Source organism: Oryzias latipes, chromosome 5, assembly GCF_053564925.1.
Source record: "Oryzias latipes strain Hd-rR chromosome 5, Olatipes_Hd-rR_3.1".
Taxonomy (NCBI): domain Eukaryota; kingdom Metazoa; phylum Chordata; class Actinopteri; order Beloniformes; family Adrianichthyidae; genus Oryzias; species Oryzias latipes.
The window spans coordinates 19,509,845-19,529,896 of NC_136241.1; the positions used below are offsets into that span (position 1 = coordinate 19,509,845).

Sequence of the window (20,052 nt, forward strand, 5' to 3'; positions counted from 1 at the left end):
ATAACAGAAAAAATGTCAAAATATCCGGTATTGCCTTTTTTTTTGTTTTGGCAAGAAGAAACTGTGAAAACTGGTTAAAAGACCTAAAACAGCTAATCAAAAGCTTAAAGAAAAACCTAATGAATCCTGCGTTTAAGCGTTATATTCAAGAAGCACAACTTCCTTTATCTATCTTTTTCTGCTTGACTCTCATGGAGGACAGATGCTTTTGGATCAAAACCGGACTAAAGGACTCAACCAATAGAACAAACAACTGCTGATACCCAGAAGAATTTTACCTAATCAGACTCCCCTGAGCTGAGATCTGCTGCTCTTGGCTCTACCAAAACACATTCGCTTCTCCAGAGTGTAAACAGCAGCTGTGTGCAAACGATGACACTTGCTGCTGATCCCGTCTTTCTCCCCGGCATTCCCACTACTTACCCCTCCTCCTGTGCATTGTCTGGAGATGCGACTTGCAGCTGGACTCTTGGATTGATCCACAGGCACCCCCCAACCCCCATCCATTGAGCCTCATGTACTGTGTTGTTGACTGCACATGTGCTTCTGTGTTTAAATGGTGTAGGTTGTTTTTCTTGTATCTACACATTGTAGAGAAGCAGAGTTGAGTGTTGAGTTGACTTCTTTTGTCACTGATCCCCCCCCCCCATATTGTAAACCATCTACACCCACGCTAAGCAAGGTGCACCTAACATGGCTGCGCCTCAACCAACTTTGAACTGTACGTGTAGTGGAACGACATTTCGTATGTCAGTATAAGCTGTTCATATGACGATAAACCTCTATTCTGTTCTGTCTAGTGTGGTTTTTAACTGGGTCAGAGTTTATGTGACTGTCCCATCGGCCCTGATCCCATCAGCCTTGGCAATAAATCATGAAGCAGAAAGCCCAGATCTGGCCAGAGGTAAGAGTTGTTTACAGTAAAACACACAAAGAAGACTAATGGATTGTAGCTGTATTCCATGCAGTTTGCCTCTCAGCATTTCCTTCCAACAATGCTTGAGTCTGTGCATCGTTGTCATCTGAATAAACATAAAGGATGTATCCTAGCTCTGATGTCTGTGTATGTCATGGGGGTTATTGTGACGAGTTACTTCACAGACTCAGGTTAAAAATTGGCATGTGGATCCTATCTGCAGTGTATCCAATTATACAAGCCAATGTTCCTTATGTTAGGTCAGTCTTAATTACCTTACCTATGCACCATACAAAGTAGTTAAAGCTAATATTTATTCCCCCGGCTACTGTTAGCTGGAGCACATGAAAATGCTTCTCTGATTTTCATTACAAACAGTCCTACCTGTATCTATCAATGTTTTTACATTTTAAAAGCACATATAACAGTGCAAAAGAACTTAGTAAAACAATGGTATCTCTTTAATGAAGTTTTTTTAGACACTAATACACTTTTGTGGGTACTTTGTTTTTGTCGAACAAGAGGAATTATCTGTCTTCTACTCTTAGTTGTGTTTTTTCACACAACTGAAGCCTGGTTTGTGACAGCAGAACCACAACCTTTGAAATACTGCAGGTGGGCATCTGCCAGGATCAGAAGAGAAGCCATATTATCCTTCGCCTGCAGCTGTTTGTGATGAATGTCACCTTCTCTAAGCCTATTTTTCCTGATGGTCCATCAGAAGAGCAGATTCACAGTTTGCCCTCACAGGTGTGCGCTGTCTCATTCGTAAAATATTAAAGGAACATTATTTACAGTTTTGAGGATGCTGCAGCCACCTGGCAGGAAAGGCTAATGCAGGCTGTTTATAAGGATAACTTTTTTATAATGTTTAATGGTTTAAGCGACAGCTTCTGCACTTTTGCACATTAGGGTATGTGCTGTGATCTTTGATGCATACCTGTAGTTGCCACGGTTATTTTTGTCTGTCCATGTGGATCAACCAAACTTTTAATGAAATAATTTATCTCTGCAGCGATAGAGACATTTGTTCTGGAGGGTAAAACATCTGCTTGCAAAAAAAAAGAACAAAAAATAATTTCCAGGAAGATTTTTTTTGCCACACTTTTTGTTTTAAACTTCATTTTTACAAGTGTTTTGTTTTTGGAGCATCCTGCTTTACGTGAATTAATCAATTATTGCATTTTTCCATCTGGTTGTAGCTAAGTGTATTTCTGTCAGGAACTGGTGTTGGAGGAACCAAAATGCAGGAGACCCGGCTTGGTGACAGAAAATAAACATTTAATAAACAAACTGAAACATGACAAACCTATGAGGGGAAACAAAAAGGTGACAAAGTAGAAAAGAGCAAATGACCTGACACTGTTGAACTGAAAACCAGACACGTATATACACTGAGGGAAATTAACTAAATGAAGACCAGCTGTGAATGAAAAACCTGGTTCTGGTGTGACAGACAGGGCAACTCAGAACATGACCAAAACAGCACAAAAACCAAAGTAAGCAACAGAACCCTCACAATTTCTATTTGCTGTGAGAACTTTAGACCAATCAGACACTAAGAATCAAAAGAAAATACAAAAAAGACCCACTTCAATTAAAATTGTGCTTTTTGGTGTTTTAACCTGTTCTTATAGAATTTTTCAAATGATAGAGGACATGTATAAAAGAATTTAAGATCAAAACTGCATTTCTTACTATCTTTTATTCAAATCGGGATGAATCAGGAACTGATGAAAAATGCCATTTAGGAAATCTCTCAGTTGTGACAAAAAAACTGAAATGGGTGGGTCGAAGTCTCCCTGTTCCACTTCAATTTGAAGAATCCACTTTCAGACAACTAGATCCAAAAACGTCTTTGTTTCCCTTCTCTGAGCTGATAGCTCCAATTTTCCTCGCCCTTTTTGTTGCACTGGTAATGTTATGTTGGGGTTGTGAGGGGCTGTAAGCTAGTGAGTGTAAACAAAGAGATAATGGGATGTCAGTGGAGGCTTACTTCCGCGCCAACAGTCCCGCCCACAACTTAGTGGCAAGTTCCTCGTGAACTCCTGCCACGCTGCACAAACTCTGTCCTAAAAATGACAGTTGTTTTTTTGGTTTTTGCGTTTTACATTATAATAATTATAATTTAAAAAAAGAACAGGAAATGCTTTTACAAGAGATCAAATGATGATTAGAGTGGGAGTTGACATTTTAATCTGATATTTAATGCATTCATTTTCACTCACCAAATTTTTGTCTCCAGTCACTCACAATTTAGTTTTTAGGTTGACTTTTTTGGCACTCTTGGAAACTAATCTGGAAACAGTTTGAGGAGGGTTTGGGACCAAAACCCAGTGATGAATGTATTCATTGTTATTTTCCTCATCGAGAACGAGGGTCTAAGGGCAGAGATTCCCAGTTAAGCTTAGTCTGTTAAGTTTAATTTATCAATCAGAATATTTTTTAACTGGTTTTCTGATTTTCTAATACCGATGTGAAGCCTGTTGAGACAACTGAGTTGTGACATTGGGCTATATAAGTAAAATAGAATTAAATTGAGACTCTTGAGAGAAGATTGTCATTCAAAGTCTTAGGCATGTTTGAAATCCTTGCTACAGTATTGAAATACAATTCCAGTCCAAACACACGCTTCAGAGGTCAGGTCATCGTTGTAACTAACAAATGGGTTATATACTGACTAAACCTTTAACACATAACTTCTTGACTATTTACGCAATTAACGAAACTCCGACGGATTCTGAAGTGGAGGAAAGCAGCTGTAAAGTGTTGCATATCTGCGCTAAGTTGCTTTTCTCCGCCTCAAAATCTGTTGGAATTACGTTAATGCATTAACAGTTGAAGAGTTAAGGCGGATCAAACAATGTTCATTTAAAAAAAATTGCACAATCTGTCAGTTGCCACAACACTGGGGGATAAATCCTTTATTTTTCAGACATGAGGTGCACCCGATCATGAGGCGAAAATATCAATGAATGGTCTATTGTCATAAATAGTTGGCACATGACAAAACAGTCAGAGGATATGACATCACTCTACTACCCAGAATGCCTGGAGGGGTCAATAACCAGGCAATTTGTCAGAGGGGTGATGGGAAGTTTCTAATAGTTTCTTGCTTAATGTGTATTTGTGTGCACCTCTTTTCTATGCATAAAGCAGCCTTTGCGAAGAGTGCAAATCAAGAAATAAGGGGTGTGGCTTTTTACATTTGCAAAGTCGTGCTAAAATATTTTGACAGAATTTTAAGTGCTGTATACCCCATTAAATCAGTTCAGTGTCGTTTAGCACAACCAAAACTCATAATAAAAACACAGTCAATTGTTTTGAAAATTTGAGAAATTGAAGTATGCCTCATGGTCCAAAAAATACAGTGCTTTGTTGCCAGAATGCAGCACAGCATCGTTTTACAATTTCTGCAAAATTTTAGGAACCCCCATCATGGCCACAGGTTTGGGTTGATCAGAGATGGATTCAAATGAGAAATCATTACATTCATTTCTTATATCAATACGTTATGAATGTATGTTTGCTTTACCCTTGAATTTATGTTGCATTAACAATGAATGATTGACCCAGTGATGCTCACAAAAATGGAACATAGAATGTCTTTCCTGCCTATTTATGTCTCCCATAAGTGACACCAATGGACAAACAATGTAAGACAAAGACCAAAAAGATTGTCTCCTCATACAGCGACCAATCAGGTTCTGTTGTTCATCTATATAGGTCTCTAAAGTATAAGACAAGTGTTTTGGAGAATGCAAAGATAAGAGCTCATTAAAGGCCCCAAATCAAACCTTTGTTTGTGTCTGAAGCATGCTGATGGCCTCAGACTCTCATGGGTTTGTAGTGACAGTTTAGCTAAAAGCCTGCTGATGGTGTGAAGCCCGAATAAACATTCCTCTCTAGTGAGAGAAGGTCAGTGGCTAAGCATAAAGGTTACATTAATTATCATTTGTCAAAGCTTATCACAATTTTGCACTCAACAACAAGTGACACCTTGGACCAGCTCTCATTAACAGAAGCTGCCAATGAGAGGTGGCCTGATTGAGTGTCAGAACCAGGAACCCAAACCCATGAAAGTGCTGCATTTATCATACAGTAAAATCCACCTAAGTCTGTAATGAGCTTGTGAAGTGACATGGAAGGAGACATGTTGGAGAACACACATCAGCAGCTGCACGAACACACAGAGCTTCATGTGACATTTAGAAAAGTGGTGGGCAGTTTAAAATGAAAAATGTGGAAAATCAATGCTTATACATTAAAAATGACTCCGCCTTTTGCCAGTAGTGTTGACTCTCATCGCATAACTAAATGTCAGGGCAAAGTCAAGGTGGGGAAAAAGTTACAGCAGAATTATTTCACAAAAAGAGGAAGCAAATGTATAGAAATACATATTGTTTTCATTGAACAAATTAGCAGAAATTAAATGAAAGCCTAAAAAAAGTAAGGGAAGATATTACGTTTACAAAGAAGAGTCACTTGTTTTTTCGAAAAAATTGAAACATGAGATGCAAAAGAATTGTCGAAACAGTAGGAAAAAAAAGACATAAATGGATTCATGACACCTCTCATACTTTGATTTTGGATGGGCACCTCTCCATTGGAACGTTCCAAGATTTCCTGGCTTAAAAAACAATTTTTCTCTCCCATAATTGTGGGAGTGACAAAAAATGCACAGCTGGAAATACACATTCTACACCTACCCAGCACAAAGGCTGAGCTCCAAATGAAAAAGGCAGCAGCTCCAATGCCATCTTTTACTCTGTGTATCAAATGCAAACATTTGCATAAACAAACCAGATGGTTCTGCTTTTGTGTAATCTTCTTTTTATGACAAAATAATACTTCCTGATATCTGTGCTGAAGGTTATGGCCAAGGATTCTTTACAGGGATGGTGGCACAGGATTGTATGTTAATGAGGGTGTCAGTTACTCTGCAAAAATTATGCACAAGGCCAATGAAAGGAAGTGAGTGAACTTTAGAGTTAAGTGAAACCACACCAGAGACAGGAGAGAAACTCCATACCTCAGAAGCTTCATTCTGATTATTCATGTTTGCAAAGAGTCTTTAAAGACCCACAACAATGAAAATTGTGTTTTTGAACATGTTTGCGTAGCATTTCTCTCATGATGGAAGACACATATAAAGAAAATTATGATTAAAATTCCATTTCTGAGTATTTCTTGATTCAGATTTTTGTGAATCTGGAGGAGACAAAAAAAGCAGTTTGAAAAAGATTATAGTTGAAAGATAAAATCTACAGTCGGCAGGCCACAAGCTCCCTGCTCCAATCTATTCCTAAATTGCAGACAAATAGATCCATGAACGTCTTTGTTTTCCTCATCTGAGTTGGCACCTGCCTCAAAACTGTATGTCTGGATGGCTCCAATATTGCTTGCCATTTTTGTTGCACCAATAATGTTATGTTGGGGTTGTGAGGGGCTGTAAGCTAGCGAGAGTGTAAGCAAAGGAATAATGGGATATCCCGGCCAACAGTCCCACCCACAATTCAGTGGCAGATTTCCGATGAACTAACGCCGCTCTGCAGAAAATTTGTCAGAGAAAACGACACAAGTTTTTTGATTTTGGGTAAAATCGGCATAATCATAATTGAAAGACTAACGGGAACACTTTTAAAATAGAAAAAAATAGGAGCATGACTTTAAGAAAACTTTTTAAAGAAAATTTTTTTGTTAGAAAATCAGCGTTTTCCTATGCACAATTCATTTGGAGTTCATTTTTTAGCCATTTACTTTTAATGTTTTCCATAATCTCATATTCAACTGAAGAAGTACAAGAGCCAACAGAAAGCACTGCACGGTATAAATACTTTAAATTGATTCAAGAAATGCATATTCTATTACTCATTTTTAAAAACAGCGCTAAAGGAAATTGCTGATATTATTAGCTGTCTTGAAGCAGCATAACTGATGGTCTTGCAATGGGTATGTGCCTGAGGCGAATGTCTGTTTTCAGCCTTGAAAGATAAAGTGAGAATGTTGCACATAAATAATCAAGTGTGAAGATGATGGATCCCTGTCATGAAAATCCATCGGCATCAAGCCAGATAAACACAAACCGGATATGTGTATGTAATGGACAATAAGGTGGAATGGGACTAACATTTCCTCTGGGGTTATTAAGGTGTGATCAAAAATTCCTGAGTAATCCAATAGAAATAAAGAACAGAAATAGTCCTTTATTTTCAATCATGGCACTAGGAAGAATACTTTTCTTGTCTTCAGGTGGCTGATGGGCAAAGTTTTCCCAGGCAGAGTAAAAATGGAGAAAAATAATTAAGTGTGTGCTGCAAGTTTTTTTTATTTTTTGTCTCTCTTGAGTGCCGGCTCAAGCTTGAATGTCAAGCTGAAATGGACCTCACTGCGGAAAGTTGAACAAGTCTGTCCTCAGACACAAAACCTCATCAGTTAGAGATGTTGGCATTTAAAGTTTTGAGTTTGACTCTCACCTTAATGTCGCAATAGTCATGGAGAGCAACCGAAGTTTAGACAAGTTGTGAGGTTAAGGTTTGACTTTAAGAAAATAGGAGAATAGAAATATGCAAAACCTAACTGGTTAGAGGCTATACAGTTGACTTATAAGACAGTAAACATGCTGATGTAAGTTAGAAGTCAAACCTGCACAATGTGCAACAATTCTCGAAAGCAATAATCTTTTTAAACAGCAAGAAACCAAAATAAAAGATTGCCGTACTTTGCCATGGATGCTGATTTATTTTGGAGGATGGTTGGTCGGTCAGACATTTACGGTACTGAAATTACTTTACTGACTTTCACCTTTTCCATGTACAGTGATTTGGGGGGATCTTTCAAGAGACCTCAAAATAATAAAAATAATGAAATAATTAAATAATGATGCATACTATAAATAATCAAAACCTTGCAAAGCCGCCCTGCACAATGTCACTTTCTTTAGCATTTTGAAAGAAGTCTACTGATCCTAAACAATTTGAAATACACATGTAAACAGATAAAAAAAAGGAAAGTGCCGCAGTTCAGTTAATAGAATAAAAAAAAAAAAAAAAGGTAAAAGCCGCTCTCTTGATCGTGTTCTCAGCTCCTTTCCATGCATGACGCCGAGCTCTCCATAGCCTCAGTCTTCTCAGACAGACCGTGTGTGGTTTTTAATTATAAGACTGAACCGACCTTAACCTTGATAACTGAGCTAAATACATCTTGGTTTATGCTTTGTTGATTAAACTTTGATCTATAACTAGAAAAAAGTCTTGCAGCTCTGCAGAACTATAATTATTCACCTGCAACATGTTCAGGAGCTTTGGTGTGAAAACTTATTTTCAGGCATGAAAATCGCTCTCTTTCTCTGTCTTTTTCATGTTTTGAAACAAGAGATGGGGTTAACCATTGGGCCAGATTTTGGTTTCCTTATTGATATATTTCATTCACTGTCAGAAAGAGAAAAGATGACATTAAGATGCATCTGTCTCCTTGATATTTACTATTAGCAGAAGGCAGTGAAGATAAATCTTTCTTTTACATGAGAGTGTAGATATTAAATATGAAGACGCAGCATTTAAAGTGAGTCTCAGGGTAATTCATGATAAAAATATGTAACGTTCAGACAACAAAAGGAAAACAAAATATTTGCGGCTGGAGCCTCCCATAATTTCCTACAGTAACTATATTCTAACTGACTCCTGCAATTATCTCTCTGTTACTGTCAGCTTTGTCTTAATGGATCATTAACTTCACATTAAGGTTTATTCATTTGCATCTTTAAACTGATCACTAAGAATATATAAATGAATTACAAAATGCTTAGAGTAAATTATTTTCTGCTTACATTTGTAAGATTTGGTGCCGATAGAAAAAGAAGACGGTGGTGAGGTATTTTTTTCCCCATTTGTACTAAACATATAGGCTCATAAATTTTATTTTTGTACTTAATAAACAAGTTATAACAAAAAATATCAGATAAGTCGGTATACCTAACATAGTGTCCTTGAAAACTTTGTCAGTTATTGTATTTAAATCTAATTCATGTCAAATAGGTTTTTCAACATAAAACTTCAAATACTGAGTTGCTGTTGGTAAATAAAACTTTGGATTTAAATAAAACAGCCCATTTTTCTGTAGCTGTTAAGCTGGGACGAAAAACAAATAAAGAACGTAAACTTTTTTTTTAGATAAATCTAGAAATTCCCTGTTGATAATGAGAAAAGTATTGTAAGTTTACTTTCAAACATTGTTAGATTCATATGTGAACACAAAAGAGCTCCAGTGCAATGCAGCAAAAACATTAATTTATACTAGAAACTCAAATTTCAAACGTAATTCTCGTGTATGGAGGGGTATTGTGTTAAAAGAAAAAAGGTGATCTACGTTCTGATTTTTAGTGTATAAAAAATGGAAAAATTACATCAAATTCCCACTTTCACTCATTTTCTGCATCACCACAAACAAAAATAAACAGTTCATTGCCCATAAACTAACTGCAACTACATGTTTGAAACGTGTAGCAGATGGGCTTCATCCAGATGGAACTGGGGGACAGCTGGGGGCTCGAGACGACCTTGCAAAACTTGCAATTATAGAAAGATGCAAACTACAATATACAATTGTTAAATATCCTGTAGGTAGTGGCTTTGATTAGGATGTGAATAACTAAATGAATCCTTATAGTCAGTCAAAACTATTCTATTCGCAGAATTCACCCAATACTTTCTTGTGGTGTTTTATTTATTTATTTATTTTAATAAACTAAATAAAACTCTCAAAAGCTGCTGCGGTGCAACCGCTGGTAAAGAAAAAATACATGTAGGTTTTTGCACACAAAGGCTGGTGTGCAATGTTTCACAGTCACTAACCTGACCCAGGAGCTCAGGCAGCCCCAGTACTTGTCCTGTAAACACTCCTAAGCAAATCAGGATAGAGTTGAACTGGCCAATGAAACCTCTGATGTGTCGTGGAGAAATCTCTCCCAGGTACATTGGGAGGGCACTGAGAGCTACACCTGCAGGACAAAGGCAGGGACAGCAAATTAAGATGCAGTCCACACTTTTCATGTTTATACAATCATTTTTTGAACAGATTCTGTTCAAATTAAGATATAAACCTTGATCCTATGTCAAGCTGCTCCGCTTAGAAAAAGTGGAAAGTGTTTCCCTGAGGCTGTGATAAGTAATTCAGGTATCCACATTTGTTTATTTGTTTGGAGGTTTTCGGATCTGTTTACCTCAAGTCGCTTATCCAAATTTTTGTTTATATTATCATCATTTACATAATTACATGGTAATTCATTTTGCATTCCACACTGCCTGTTGTTGCAGTCTGCCTGATGATGAGTGGTGAATTTATAAACATGCTTTACCAAATTGCACACTTACCCGAATTCACTCCCATAACGATCCGGCCAATGATGAGCATCTCGAAAGACTTTGAGATCTCACCCAAGGAGAGCAGGAGTGCAGCTATCACAGCAAAGATGTTGTTCAGCAGCAAAGTTCCCCTTCTAGAAGTCAATAATATGATTAAAAATTACTTCAAAGAACAGCATTAATGTGAGGAATCAACTCTGACAACTTTTTTTTTAAACAAGAACAGAATCTTTTTCAGTGAGTCATGCCTTACATTAATGTCTCATTCCAATCCTATTTTTATCTATTGTAAAAGTGTTCCCAGTGGTCTTTTAATTATGATCATGCTGTTTTTAGTCATTTTCTAGGGCATTGTTTCTTGTGGCTTGCATTTGTAGGTGCTATGTCACACCTATAAGCTGTTTACATTCATATTCCTTCATGTGCTTCTAAATCTCAGTTTAAATAAAGAAATGCTCAAAAATGCCATTTTAAGCTAAATTTTCTTTATATACATCCTCCATCATGTAAAAAAATGCTACAAGAATGTGATAAAAACACCAAAAACATATTTAAAAGTCTTTAAAAGGTTTTATTATTAAGGAAAGAAATCACCAGACTTCTGTCACAATATAAATGAATAAAACAACAATATAATAAGATAAAACTGCATCGATAATGGTTTTGCATGCAGTGGGACACTTTGAGGACAGCAAAGAATAAAAAATTTGTTTTTTTAAAGTCAATTTTTTTTAAAATAAAAACGTTCCCAGTGGCGTTTTAATTATGATTATGAAGCTTTAAGCCAAAATCCCACAACCTACAGGCCTCTTAAAAAGACATATTTCATGTTTATCTGAAGCCTCTGTTGCCAAAATCTCCTCTACATGGGCGTGGTCATTGCTGCTGAGCTGAGTAGCTCCGCCCTCGATTCCCCCTTTCTGCAAGCTGCGTCTTGCATGTCTGAATAGCTTGACACAAAAGGGGGGGGGGGGGGGGGGGGGGGGTTAGGGGCCATAACCATTCGTCGTACAACAACTGTTGAGGGTCCTTTCGACTGAAGATAACCTCCAACTACGGTTACCCCACTTGGACAAACTATGCAGCATGGAGATCTGCTCGGGCTCTACATATTTTCATTTCATGTTTCCTTTTGTAACCTAAAGTTCTTTTCCCTCATAAGTTGTGTCTGACATTATTCTTTATAATGCTCATAGAGAGATTTTTCCACAACCCACTTTGTAAAAAGATCTGTGGCTGTTAGAATGAACCTGCTGCTCCACACAAGCGAACCGTGTCTCTGATCAGAGCAGCTGGAGTCTCGTAGCTTCGTGTTCACAGGCAGGGAAGGTGCTTTGTTGTCGTGTGCGGTCGGGTGAAGGGTTTAGACTGCAGTCCGTTTGGCTGCAATGCACTTAATAATAATAATCATAATAAAAGCACATTTAGAAGATAATCTCGCTCTGTGTCGGAGCTCTGTTTGTTTACAACGGACCACATAATATCTTCTTCTATGGTAGTATAGTAATTTGTCCAGATCAATTACTATCTGATACGTCATTGGACCAACGGACAGCCAATCACATAATGTGACGTGAGCACTGGTCGAAGGACCCCGAACAGATGTTGCAGGCGGAATGGTTATGGTACCAACAGGGGCACAAATGACAGTCTAAGAAATTGGTGAAATTTGTTGAATTCTCTTGCACAGCAAATAAAATGAAATGCCAGAAAGAAAGTGACTTTTCCCATGTAATTTTCCACAAACTATATGTGCAGAACTTTTTTCTTGACCTCACAGACCCAAAGGAAGGGTTAAGTTTAGGATTATGGGTTACAGTTAAACTGTGTTCACAGCAAACGCGATTTGAGCGGCAGAGGCGGCCAGTTTCAATGTTAAGTCAATGGTACAGACACGATCTGAGGTTGTGCGACGGCAGCGACGGGTGCGGCACAAAGGTCAGGCAGCAGCACTATTTTAGCGGTGCAATTTGGTACCTGTCTGAACCAAATCGTCCACTACCCGTCCCGCCACTGTTGGGCGAAGGCGGGTACCCCCTGGACGGTCTGTCACAGGGCCCATGGAGCTGGAGCAATTGGAATCATTATGCTGGAGGCAAGACAGAGACTCGCTGCGGGATGGGGAGCTGGCCTGCTCGGGCTTGCTGAACTATGATATTTTTCTTATTCTTATCGAAGCAATAAAAGAAAAACAAAAAAAAAGGTCCCCTGATTTTATTCTTGTTTTTATTATTACCCTCTCTGGTTAGTGCAGGACAGAAAGCCTTCAAACTCGGTCAGAGACAGAACACAAATGCAGAGAACACATTTGGGATTTTCAGTTTAATTTTAAATAGGTGCAACCAACAACACAATCCAGCATTGGATGGACTCAAAATACGTGTGGGCAACGCAGCAATGTATCATCTGCATTTTTCTTGCACTTGAGCTTGTGAGAAAGAACAGGGGGCTTGTGCAATGTGCATACGCTAAGCAATTTAAAAGGACAAATACTCAGAAATGCAAAAATTAAATGATTTCTTAGCACATTTGTTCTCTTTCATTAAAAAAAAATGCCACACGTACCTGTCAAAAACTTAAAAAACATCATTTTCATCGGGAGGGGGACTTTAAGGAGAAAGGTCATGCTACCACTCAATTGGTTTACAAATGCTGAAACATAAGGCACGGAAACTATCAAGTTCCAAAAAGTCACAGATATTCAAATGCTTATGTGCAATGACTAAAATCAGATTCAAATTAATCATGGAATGGAGCAATGTTGGTAAGTAATTGTCTCCTTGGAGAACTACTGTAGTAATGTGTAGCTGCGTATTTACATTAAGCAGTGACCTTTTGCATTTGGCTGAATTCCAAGCCAATAAGCAAACTAAAACCTTCTAATGACCTTCTGGGTTTCTCACTTCCAGTTCAGAATCTAAAATGAACCTTAAAGAATTAAAGAGGCAGGCAATTTAAGCTGCAGAGTGAAAAATCTCTGCACCCTTTAATCCCAAAAATGTCTAATCAAAAGTTAGGATCCAGCTCCGTCTCACCCCAATTTATATTACTAACAGTTATCTGTCTTCTCATTTATTTATTGCAGCAGTATGGATGACTACCCAAGTAAACCATTATCTATCTTCTTTATGCATTTACTGTAGTTAAACTCCATAGGAAGGAAAAGAAATAAAAGAACTGAAAACATTTTTCCCTTTCTGTTGGTCTGTTACTTATGAACTTTCTGTTTATAGCATTTAGCTTTGATAGACAAACCAGACAAGACTTTTTACTGACATTGTAAACAGCTTAACACATTTTTTAAATGATGCCACATTTGTAAGGAAACCCGCATCTATGAGATTTTTGCGTTTGTGGCTAATATTTTACCAACAACACCAGTTTTTCTACCATTGATGGCTGTTTGTTGCTTTGGGGATTGAATAATTACATTCATCAGCACATATTAAAGAACCATGTGAGGATCTTCTCCTCAGTTTGATCATGATCCAAAAGTGTTCAACGGGGTCAGGACTGCTCGAAGGTCATTCCATCCACTTCACTTCCAAATTTTGGAGGTAGATTCCATGGGAGCAAATTTTTCATCTTCAAAGAAAGAAATCAACCCCAGACTGATGAGATGTTAGTTTGCCTCTATAGTTGCAGAATCTCTCTGTATTGAGATTGCCTCCAATGATGACCAGCCTTGCTTTTCCATTGAGGAAAATGCTGTCCCACGCCATCACATCACCTTTGGAGATGCTCCAGACCATGGTGCAACTTGCTTGTGTGGAACACCAGCCTAAATTTGCATTATTGCAGCATTCAGGTCAGTTAAATGTGATTCACTCAAAATAATTATAAACTGGTTTCTGAAGATTTTACAAAATTAGTCCTTTATTCCAAATTAGTGTTTATAACATGTTCTTGTGGCATTTTTCTGATGATGGAGCATAAATATATGGAAAATTAAGCTTACAATTCAATTTCTAAGTATTTCTTTATTCAGATCATCACATTATAAAGTTTGTGGTTGTGACGTACAAGCTCCAATCAGTGAGCCACAAACTCCCTGCTGCGCTCCCTTCTTATGCACCCAGTTGTAGGTGACAAGATCCATACACGTCTTTGTTTTCCCTCTAAAAACGGCATAATCCTACTTAATGGACCACTGGAAATCCTTTTGAAAAAGATGATCAGAGTATAAAGTATCCTGTATGCAAAGAGGAACATAAAGTGAACTTAAATCACAAAAACCTAAACAAACCTTTAAACTGCAACCTTCTTTTTGCAAAGTTCATGAAAGCTTTTATACTTTCTTTACCTTAGACTTGCATACACACGCGCAAACTTTATCTATCCGCTAACAACATTCTGGCAAGTTTTACGGGGGGTATTTTTTTCATTCACAACCTGATTTAGAAAACATTTCATTCCTGAGGATGGTGAAAACGGATTTTTGCTGTCATTCAAAATCCCTTTTGTAAAAACCTTTGACTGCAATGTGTCAACAAAATGAATCAAGAATTCTAAAACTGACTTCATGGATATTTATGCGCACATTTGCATGCAAAACAGCCACGTACCCAACCCTCCTCACTCGCATACTTAGACAAAACATTTTTGAAAGAAATCTTTGAGGGAAGACGCTGCAGGTGAACAGGCTCAAAGGGAATGTCTGTTGCAGGATTAAACAGGAGAGATTCACGCTCTTGTGCCAAGGGTCAAAAGAAAATCTGTTTTCCATTGCCAAACCAAGTTTGTTAGCAACACAAATTGTCTCAAGGGTGGCCCCTCTTACATCACAGCAGAGTAAGAAAATGAACAATTAGTAGGAATATATTCATATCACATCTGCATCATGAAAACTTTACGCTGTAAAACAACTCAGTTAAAAAAAGAACATGGCTTCATTTAAAAACTTTTAATGAGCTACTTGATATTTCTATGAGTTTTTTTTTTTTTCTAGATTTGCCCATGTGTCCTTGTCTGCTGATATATTCTGCTCTTCTCTCTGACACCTGATTGTAAGCCTCTTCAACTCCGAGTTGAACTACCAGATAACCCACAGACGTCAGGATGAAAATGTGGAAGGTGGATTAATAATACCTGCCATCCTAATCAACACATTAAAAAGTTGCTGCTCGGATCATCCAAGGTGAATCAGAAGTGCATCTTAATTATCTGAAATCCATCTGAGCTGAAGCCTAATAGCTCAGTTTCCTGCTCTGACTCTATCATCTTCATAATTCTTGCATAATTGATTCCTTTGAATATATGTACAATTATGAAACTGTGTGATGATCATGCCAGAGTTCAGGTGGAAGGTGGGAGGATGCTGCACAAAAGTAGGAAAAATACTTTTTTTTTTAAATTGTCAGCAAAACTCCAGAAACCCATCTAACTGTTGGTAAGATTGGATCTTATAGCAGAGAAAGTTGTCAATTCACTCCACCAGACCAGGGCCAAAAGATTTCTCCCTTGAGCTTGCACTAGATATGTATGTCCTCGAAGTCTGTACATAGATAATAATCCATCGTTTCATTTCCTACCACTGCTGCATCTTGTTGAAGCTCTTGGGAGTCCTATCACAGCTGTCACCAGGTGAGACACAGTACCTGCAGGTAATAAGCTAACTGAGAAAATGTCCCTTTTGGAAACACAGCGTCACATGAAAACTCTGCATGCGGGTTAGGCAGCCATGATGAAAGAGCGTGGACTCCGTTTTGACTGTCAGCACTTAGCAGGAGCAGCTGTCTTGTTAACTGGGCCTCCAGGGGAAAACAAGTATAAAAATGATGTAGTTGTGTCACACTGGATCCTCTGTGAGCCCTTAATGAGGGAAATTAATGTAGTTTATCATAATGAACACCATATGAATGGCTGATCCTAAATGTTTGAAGTGCACTTTGAGGACAGATAGATGATTCTGACAAAGTCAGGATTGACCAAAATTCAGAGATTAGAAAAAGTGATTAAAGAAAAGTACAGAAGGAACCAGCAACAAAACTATTGTGGAATTAGGATTCACTGACTTCCACTGACAATGTCAGAACAATTATTTAGGATGTTTTCTGATTGAAAAGGACTACTTTTTTTTCAGACATACCTACAGTTTTTATTGCACTTGGATCAGGAGCCTTTTTCCTCAAGACTCGAGAAAGGAACTCCCTCTTTTGAAGTTTTATGAAAAGCCTTGGAAAGGAAGGATGTAAGGCGCCATGTACCATCATATCTTGAGTGAAAACCTCCTACCCTCTACCAGGAGGCTTAAAAGGGGTCTTCCAACAGGGTAATAACCCAAAATATACAGCCAAGACAACCAAGGAATGGCTGAAGTAGAGGCATATCAAGATCATAGACCTCCAAGCCTCAATCCTAAAACCTATGGAGAGAACTGAAGTTCATAATTGCCAAGCAACAGCTACCAAACTTTCATAATTTAGGAATCATTTGAAAGAAGAGTTGACAAAAATTCCTCCTGATGTGAGAAACTTGGTCATCAACTGCAAGAAAGGCCTGACCTCTGTGCTTGATGAGTAGTGGTTAAGCCACAAAGTATTAAGTCATTCCAGCAAGAGGGTTCAAATACTTATTTCCCTCAATGAAATGCAAAAAAATGTATATAAATTTTGTAAAGTGGATATTGTGATTTCCTTTGTGATTTTCAATCTGTTACTGTTCAATTGAACCTACCACTAGGATGACAGACTGTCAGTTTCTTTTTAGGTGGGGAAACCGACAAAATTAGCAAGGGATCAAATACTTTTTTTTTTCTACACTGCATATTTTTTCCTTCTTGTCACTTCGATTAGGTTATTTTCCCTAAAAAGTGCAAATCAGAATGACGGCTTCAGCAGGGGTAACTTTATAAATCGGTTCGATATAATTGTGTTTTTTGTGGCAGAGGCTAGAGTGAAAAGCTGCAGAGACACCGAGTTTAAAATACATGAACCTTTTCTAATGCAGAGTAGGAAGCTCACACGGAGGGTACCAATATTAAAATTAAACAGCTGAAATATACCATAGTAGACCTGTTAAACAGATGGGTAAAATCCTCCCCTCCTTTCAATGTCAAGGAGTTTATTAAATTATTGCAACCTAAGCTAAAATTGAACAAAGTATGTAAAAAGTGTTCAAAAACGCAAAAAACATTCTTCTAACTAAAAACATTAGGATACAGAAGTAATAGAATCATAAAGATGTTTGCAATTTGCATCATTGTGAATTTACTTTAATGCTTGATGAAAAAACAAGGAGTCAGTGAAAGGGAACTGAAGTGTAATTAACTACTAAATAAAAAAGAGAAAAGATCAAATAAATACATAACGGTGTACAGTAGAGAGTGAGTCATGCAGTTTGGAGAGGTGAAAGTTGCTGGCTATGGGAGGGGGGTTATATACAGGGGGGACTGGGCGGATTAGAGAGAGGAAAAAGCTGTTCGCGAGGTGAAAGGGTGATGGTCCTGATGGACCGGAGCCTCTTGCCAGAAAGGAAGGGCCTGAAACAGTACATGTCTAGGGTGAGTGGGGTCGGCCGTGATCCCACATTTTGCATGAGAATGAACTTAATCTTCGACCAAGAATGAAATATTTACCTAATGACATTTCATCAAAAATCCACTTTAGCTTTGAATTCTGTATAGCTCCAGCAAGCTCTTTGTTTGAGTCAAGGTAAAACTGGTTTAACTCTCCTGCAGTCAGAACCTGGGATCACAGTTCACTCCCCATTGAAAAATAAATGAAACTAATTACTAAAAGAAAACAGGATACATTTGGTCCAAATTAGTATTGTTGAGTGTACATTTAGTTTTGCACAGTACAAAGATTTTATTTTTTTATTTTTATATATATCCTAGGCAAAAATCTTCATGCTACTGCCTAACTATGTAGCCACAACGAGACCCAGGTCTGGGTCTCCCGGATTAAATTACAGTGGCAGTTCTACAATGATTTATTCACCGGGCATGATGTATAATTAGCAGACCACTTTCTTGGGCCTAAATGTTTTGGATCTGATTTTGATCATACTGAATTTGTACCAGGGCACCACAGGCTGTAAAAGTTAAATGTGAGTTAGTCGGGAGATACTGAATAAAGTGGGTTAATTTTAAAGTTGGCATTAACCCAGGAAAGATCATAGAGCAGCAAAAGTGTAAAGAAGTTTATATAATATCATAATAATGTGAATCCACTCACCTTCCTACTACTTTGATGATAAAAGACACAGACAGAGCACCAAATAGGCCTCCAATGGCAAATATAGAGACAGTGATGGACCAGAGCATGGTGGCAGTCTCGGCCGGAATAGGATTCCCGTATCTCTCAACCCAGGTTTTGTTGTAGAAAGCTTTAATGTACTGCAAAACAATAAAGACAAAAACATCCAAATGTGTCATGTTTATAAAACTAGTACATATATTGTAGTAGAAGATTATTATTTATATTTACAGTAAAAGACTAATCAAACCAGGTGTCCTTCTGATTTTAGCAGGAGCCACGAGTCTCCACAAGCTTTTAAATTGAATTCATTTAGAGTAATGTCTGCATTTCTAACTTCAATTCTTGTCATTTCTAATTTTTATTCATTTCAAACCTGTAAAAAGACTCATAACGGAAAAATGAAACAATTATTGCATAGACTTTGCTGGAATGACTGTCTTTGCTGGCATTTTATAAAACAGTCACTGTTGTCAAATAAAACAATTCGTAAAAGATTAGAAAAAAAAAACAGACCATTTCCCATGAAACCACCCATATTAAAAAGATATTCTAAAGAAATCAGCTATGATGTTCAAGTCAAAGGATACCTTCTAATCATGTTTTGCTTTATGTGCCATCTTTCTATCAATTAAGAAAGGTCATGAGTGATGTAAATCAACATCCAAGTTAACGCGATATATGCCACATAAAATCAGAAGAAAAGACTGCACCTTTTCTGTCAGCAGCTCAAATCAAAATACCCTCTGAAGCGATTTAAGAACTTCCAGGGTTCAGTTCCTGTTGTTCTCACTTTAACATTAACTCCTGCCAGAAATAGGTCCTCTGGCAACCTGTTATTACACACCATCACCATGAAAATAAAACATTTCAGAAAATCAGTTGAGCTAATGTTAATAAGCCTGCTTTTTCACAACCCCTAGAGATGGATTTTGTACTTAAGGTTCAAAAATGATCAAATTTACTAGACAACTTCTGCATGTGCTCAGGACCTTAGCCAGAGCACAGCATCAGAAGCACAGTGGACATTTCCAGTTAGTTAAAGATTGTAGTGTTAAGAAAAAGGGGGAAAGTGTGATCACCAATTAAAATAAATAGGTTCTACTTGCAAATACTCTTTGCACTAAGGCAAGATTTCAACTGGAACCTGTAAAGGAACACATATGCAACATCCCACTGTTCTTTAAATTGCAACTAGAATTTTTGATTGATTGAATTTTGATTGGTAGGAGGAAAATGTGATAAGGAAAAAAGCACAAAGGAAAAGGCTGGATTTGTATAATAATTAGATGTAGTTTATGAAAACAAATAAAGTGAATCAGAATGTTAAATAAGTATTTTTTTATTACAGTGTCATGTTGTCAGTTTGTTATGAAGCAACATTCCCAAATCCTAAAATATAATCTTTAAAGTGAAAAATGATGCAGAAACTAGTTGATAAAAATGATTTTGACATGGTCAGGCATGAGTTATAGAACTTTTAGATTGCAGCTGTCAAACCATTTTAAACAACAGAGATTAGTTGATTTGATACAAGCAGATAAGCTGCAGTTGAGTAAAAAATAATTCGACATGA

General features: G+C 37.5%; 1 protein-coding gene across 7 annotated transcripts in view; it reads right to left on the reverse strand.

Annotated features, from left to right (window-relative positions):
* The window catches only part of slc2a9l2 (solute carrier family 2 member 9, like 2), a 153,067-nt gene that overhangs the window by 111,029 nt on the left and 21,986 nt on the right, over positions 1-20,052 (reverse strand). For all 7 annotated transcript variants that reach the window (XM_078948021.1, XM_011475092.4, XM_011475095.4 and 4 more), the window contains exons 4-6: positions 18,456-18,616; positions 10,288-10,412; positions 9,769-9,914 (exon numbers count right to left, since the gene is read on the reverse strand). In XM_078948021.1, the coding sequence (XP_078804147.1) occupies positions 9,769-9,914; positions 10,288-10,412; positions 18,456-18,616 (432 nt within the window). The remainder of the gene's footprint in view (positions 1-9,768; positions 9,915-10,287; positions 10,413-18,455; positions 18,617-20,052) is intronic.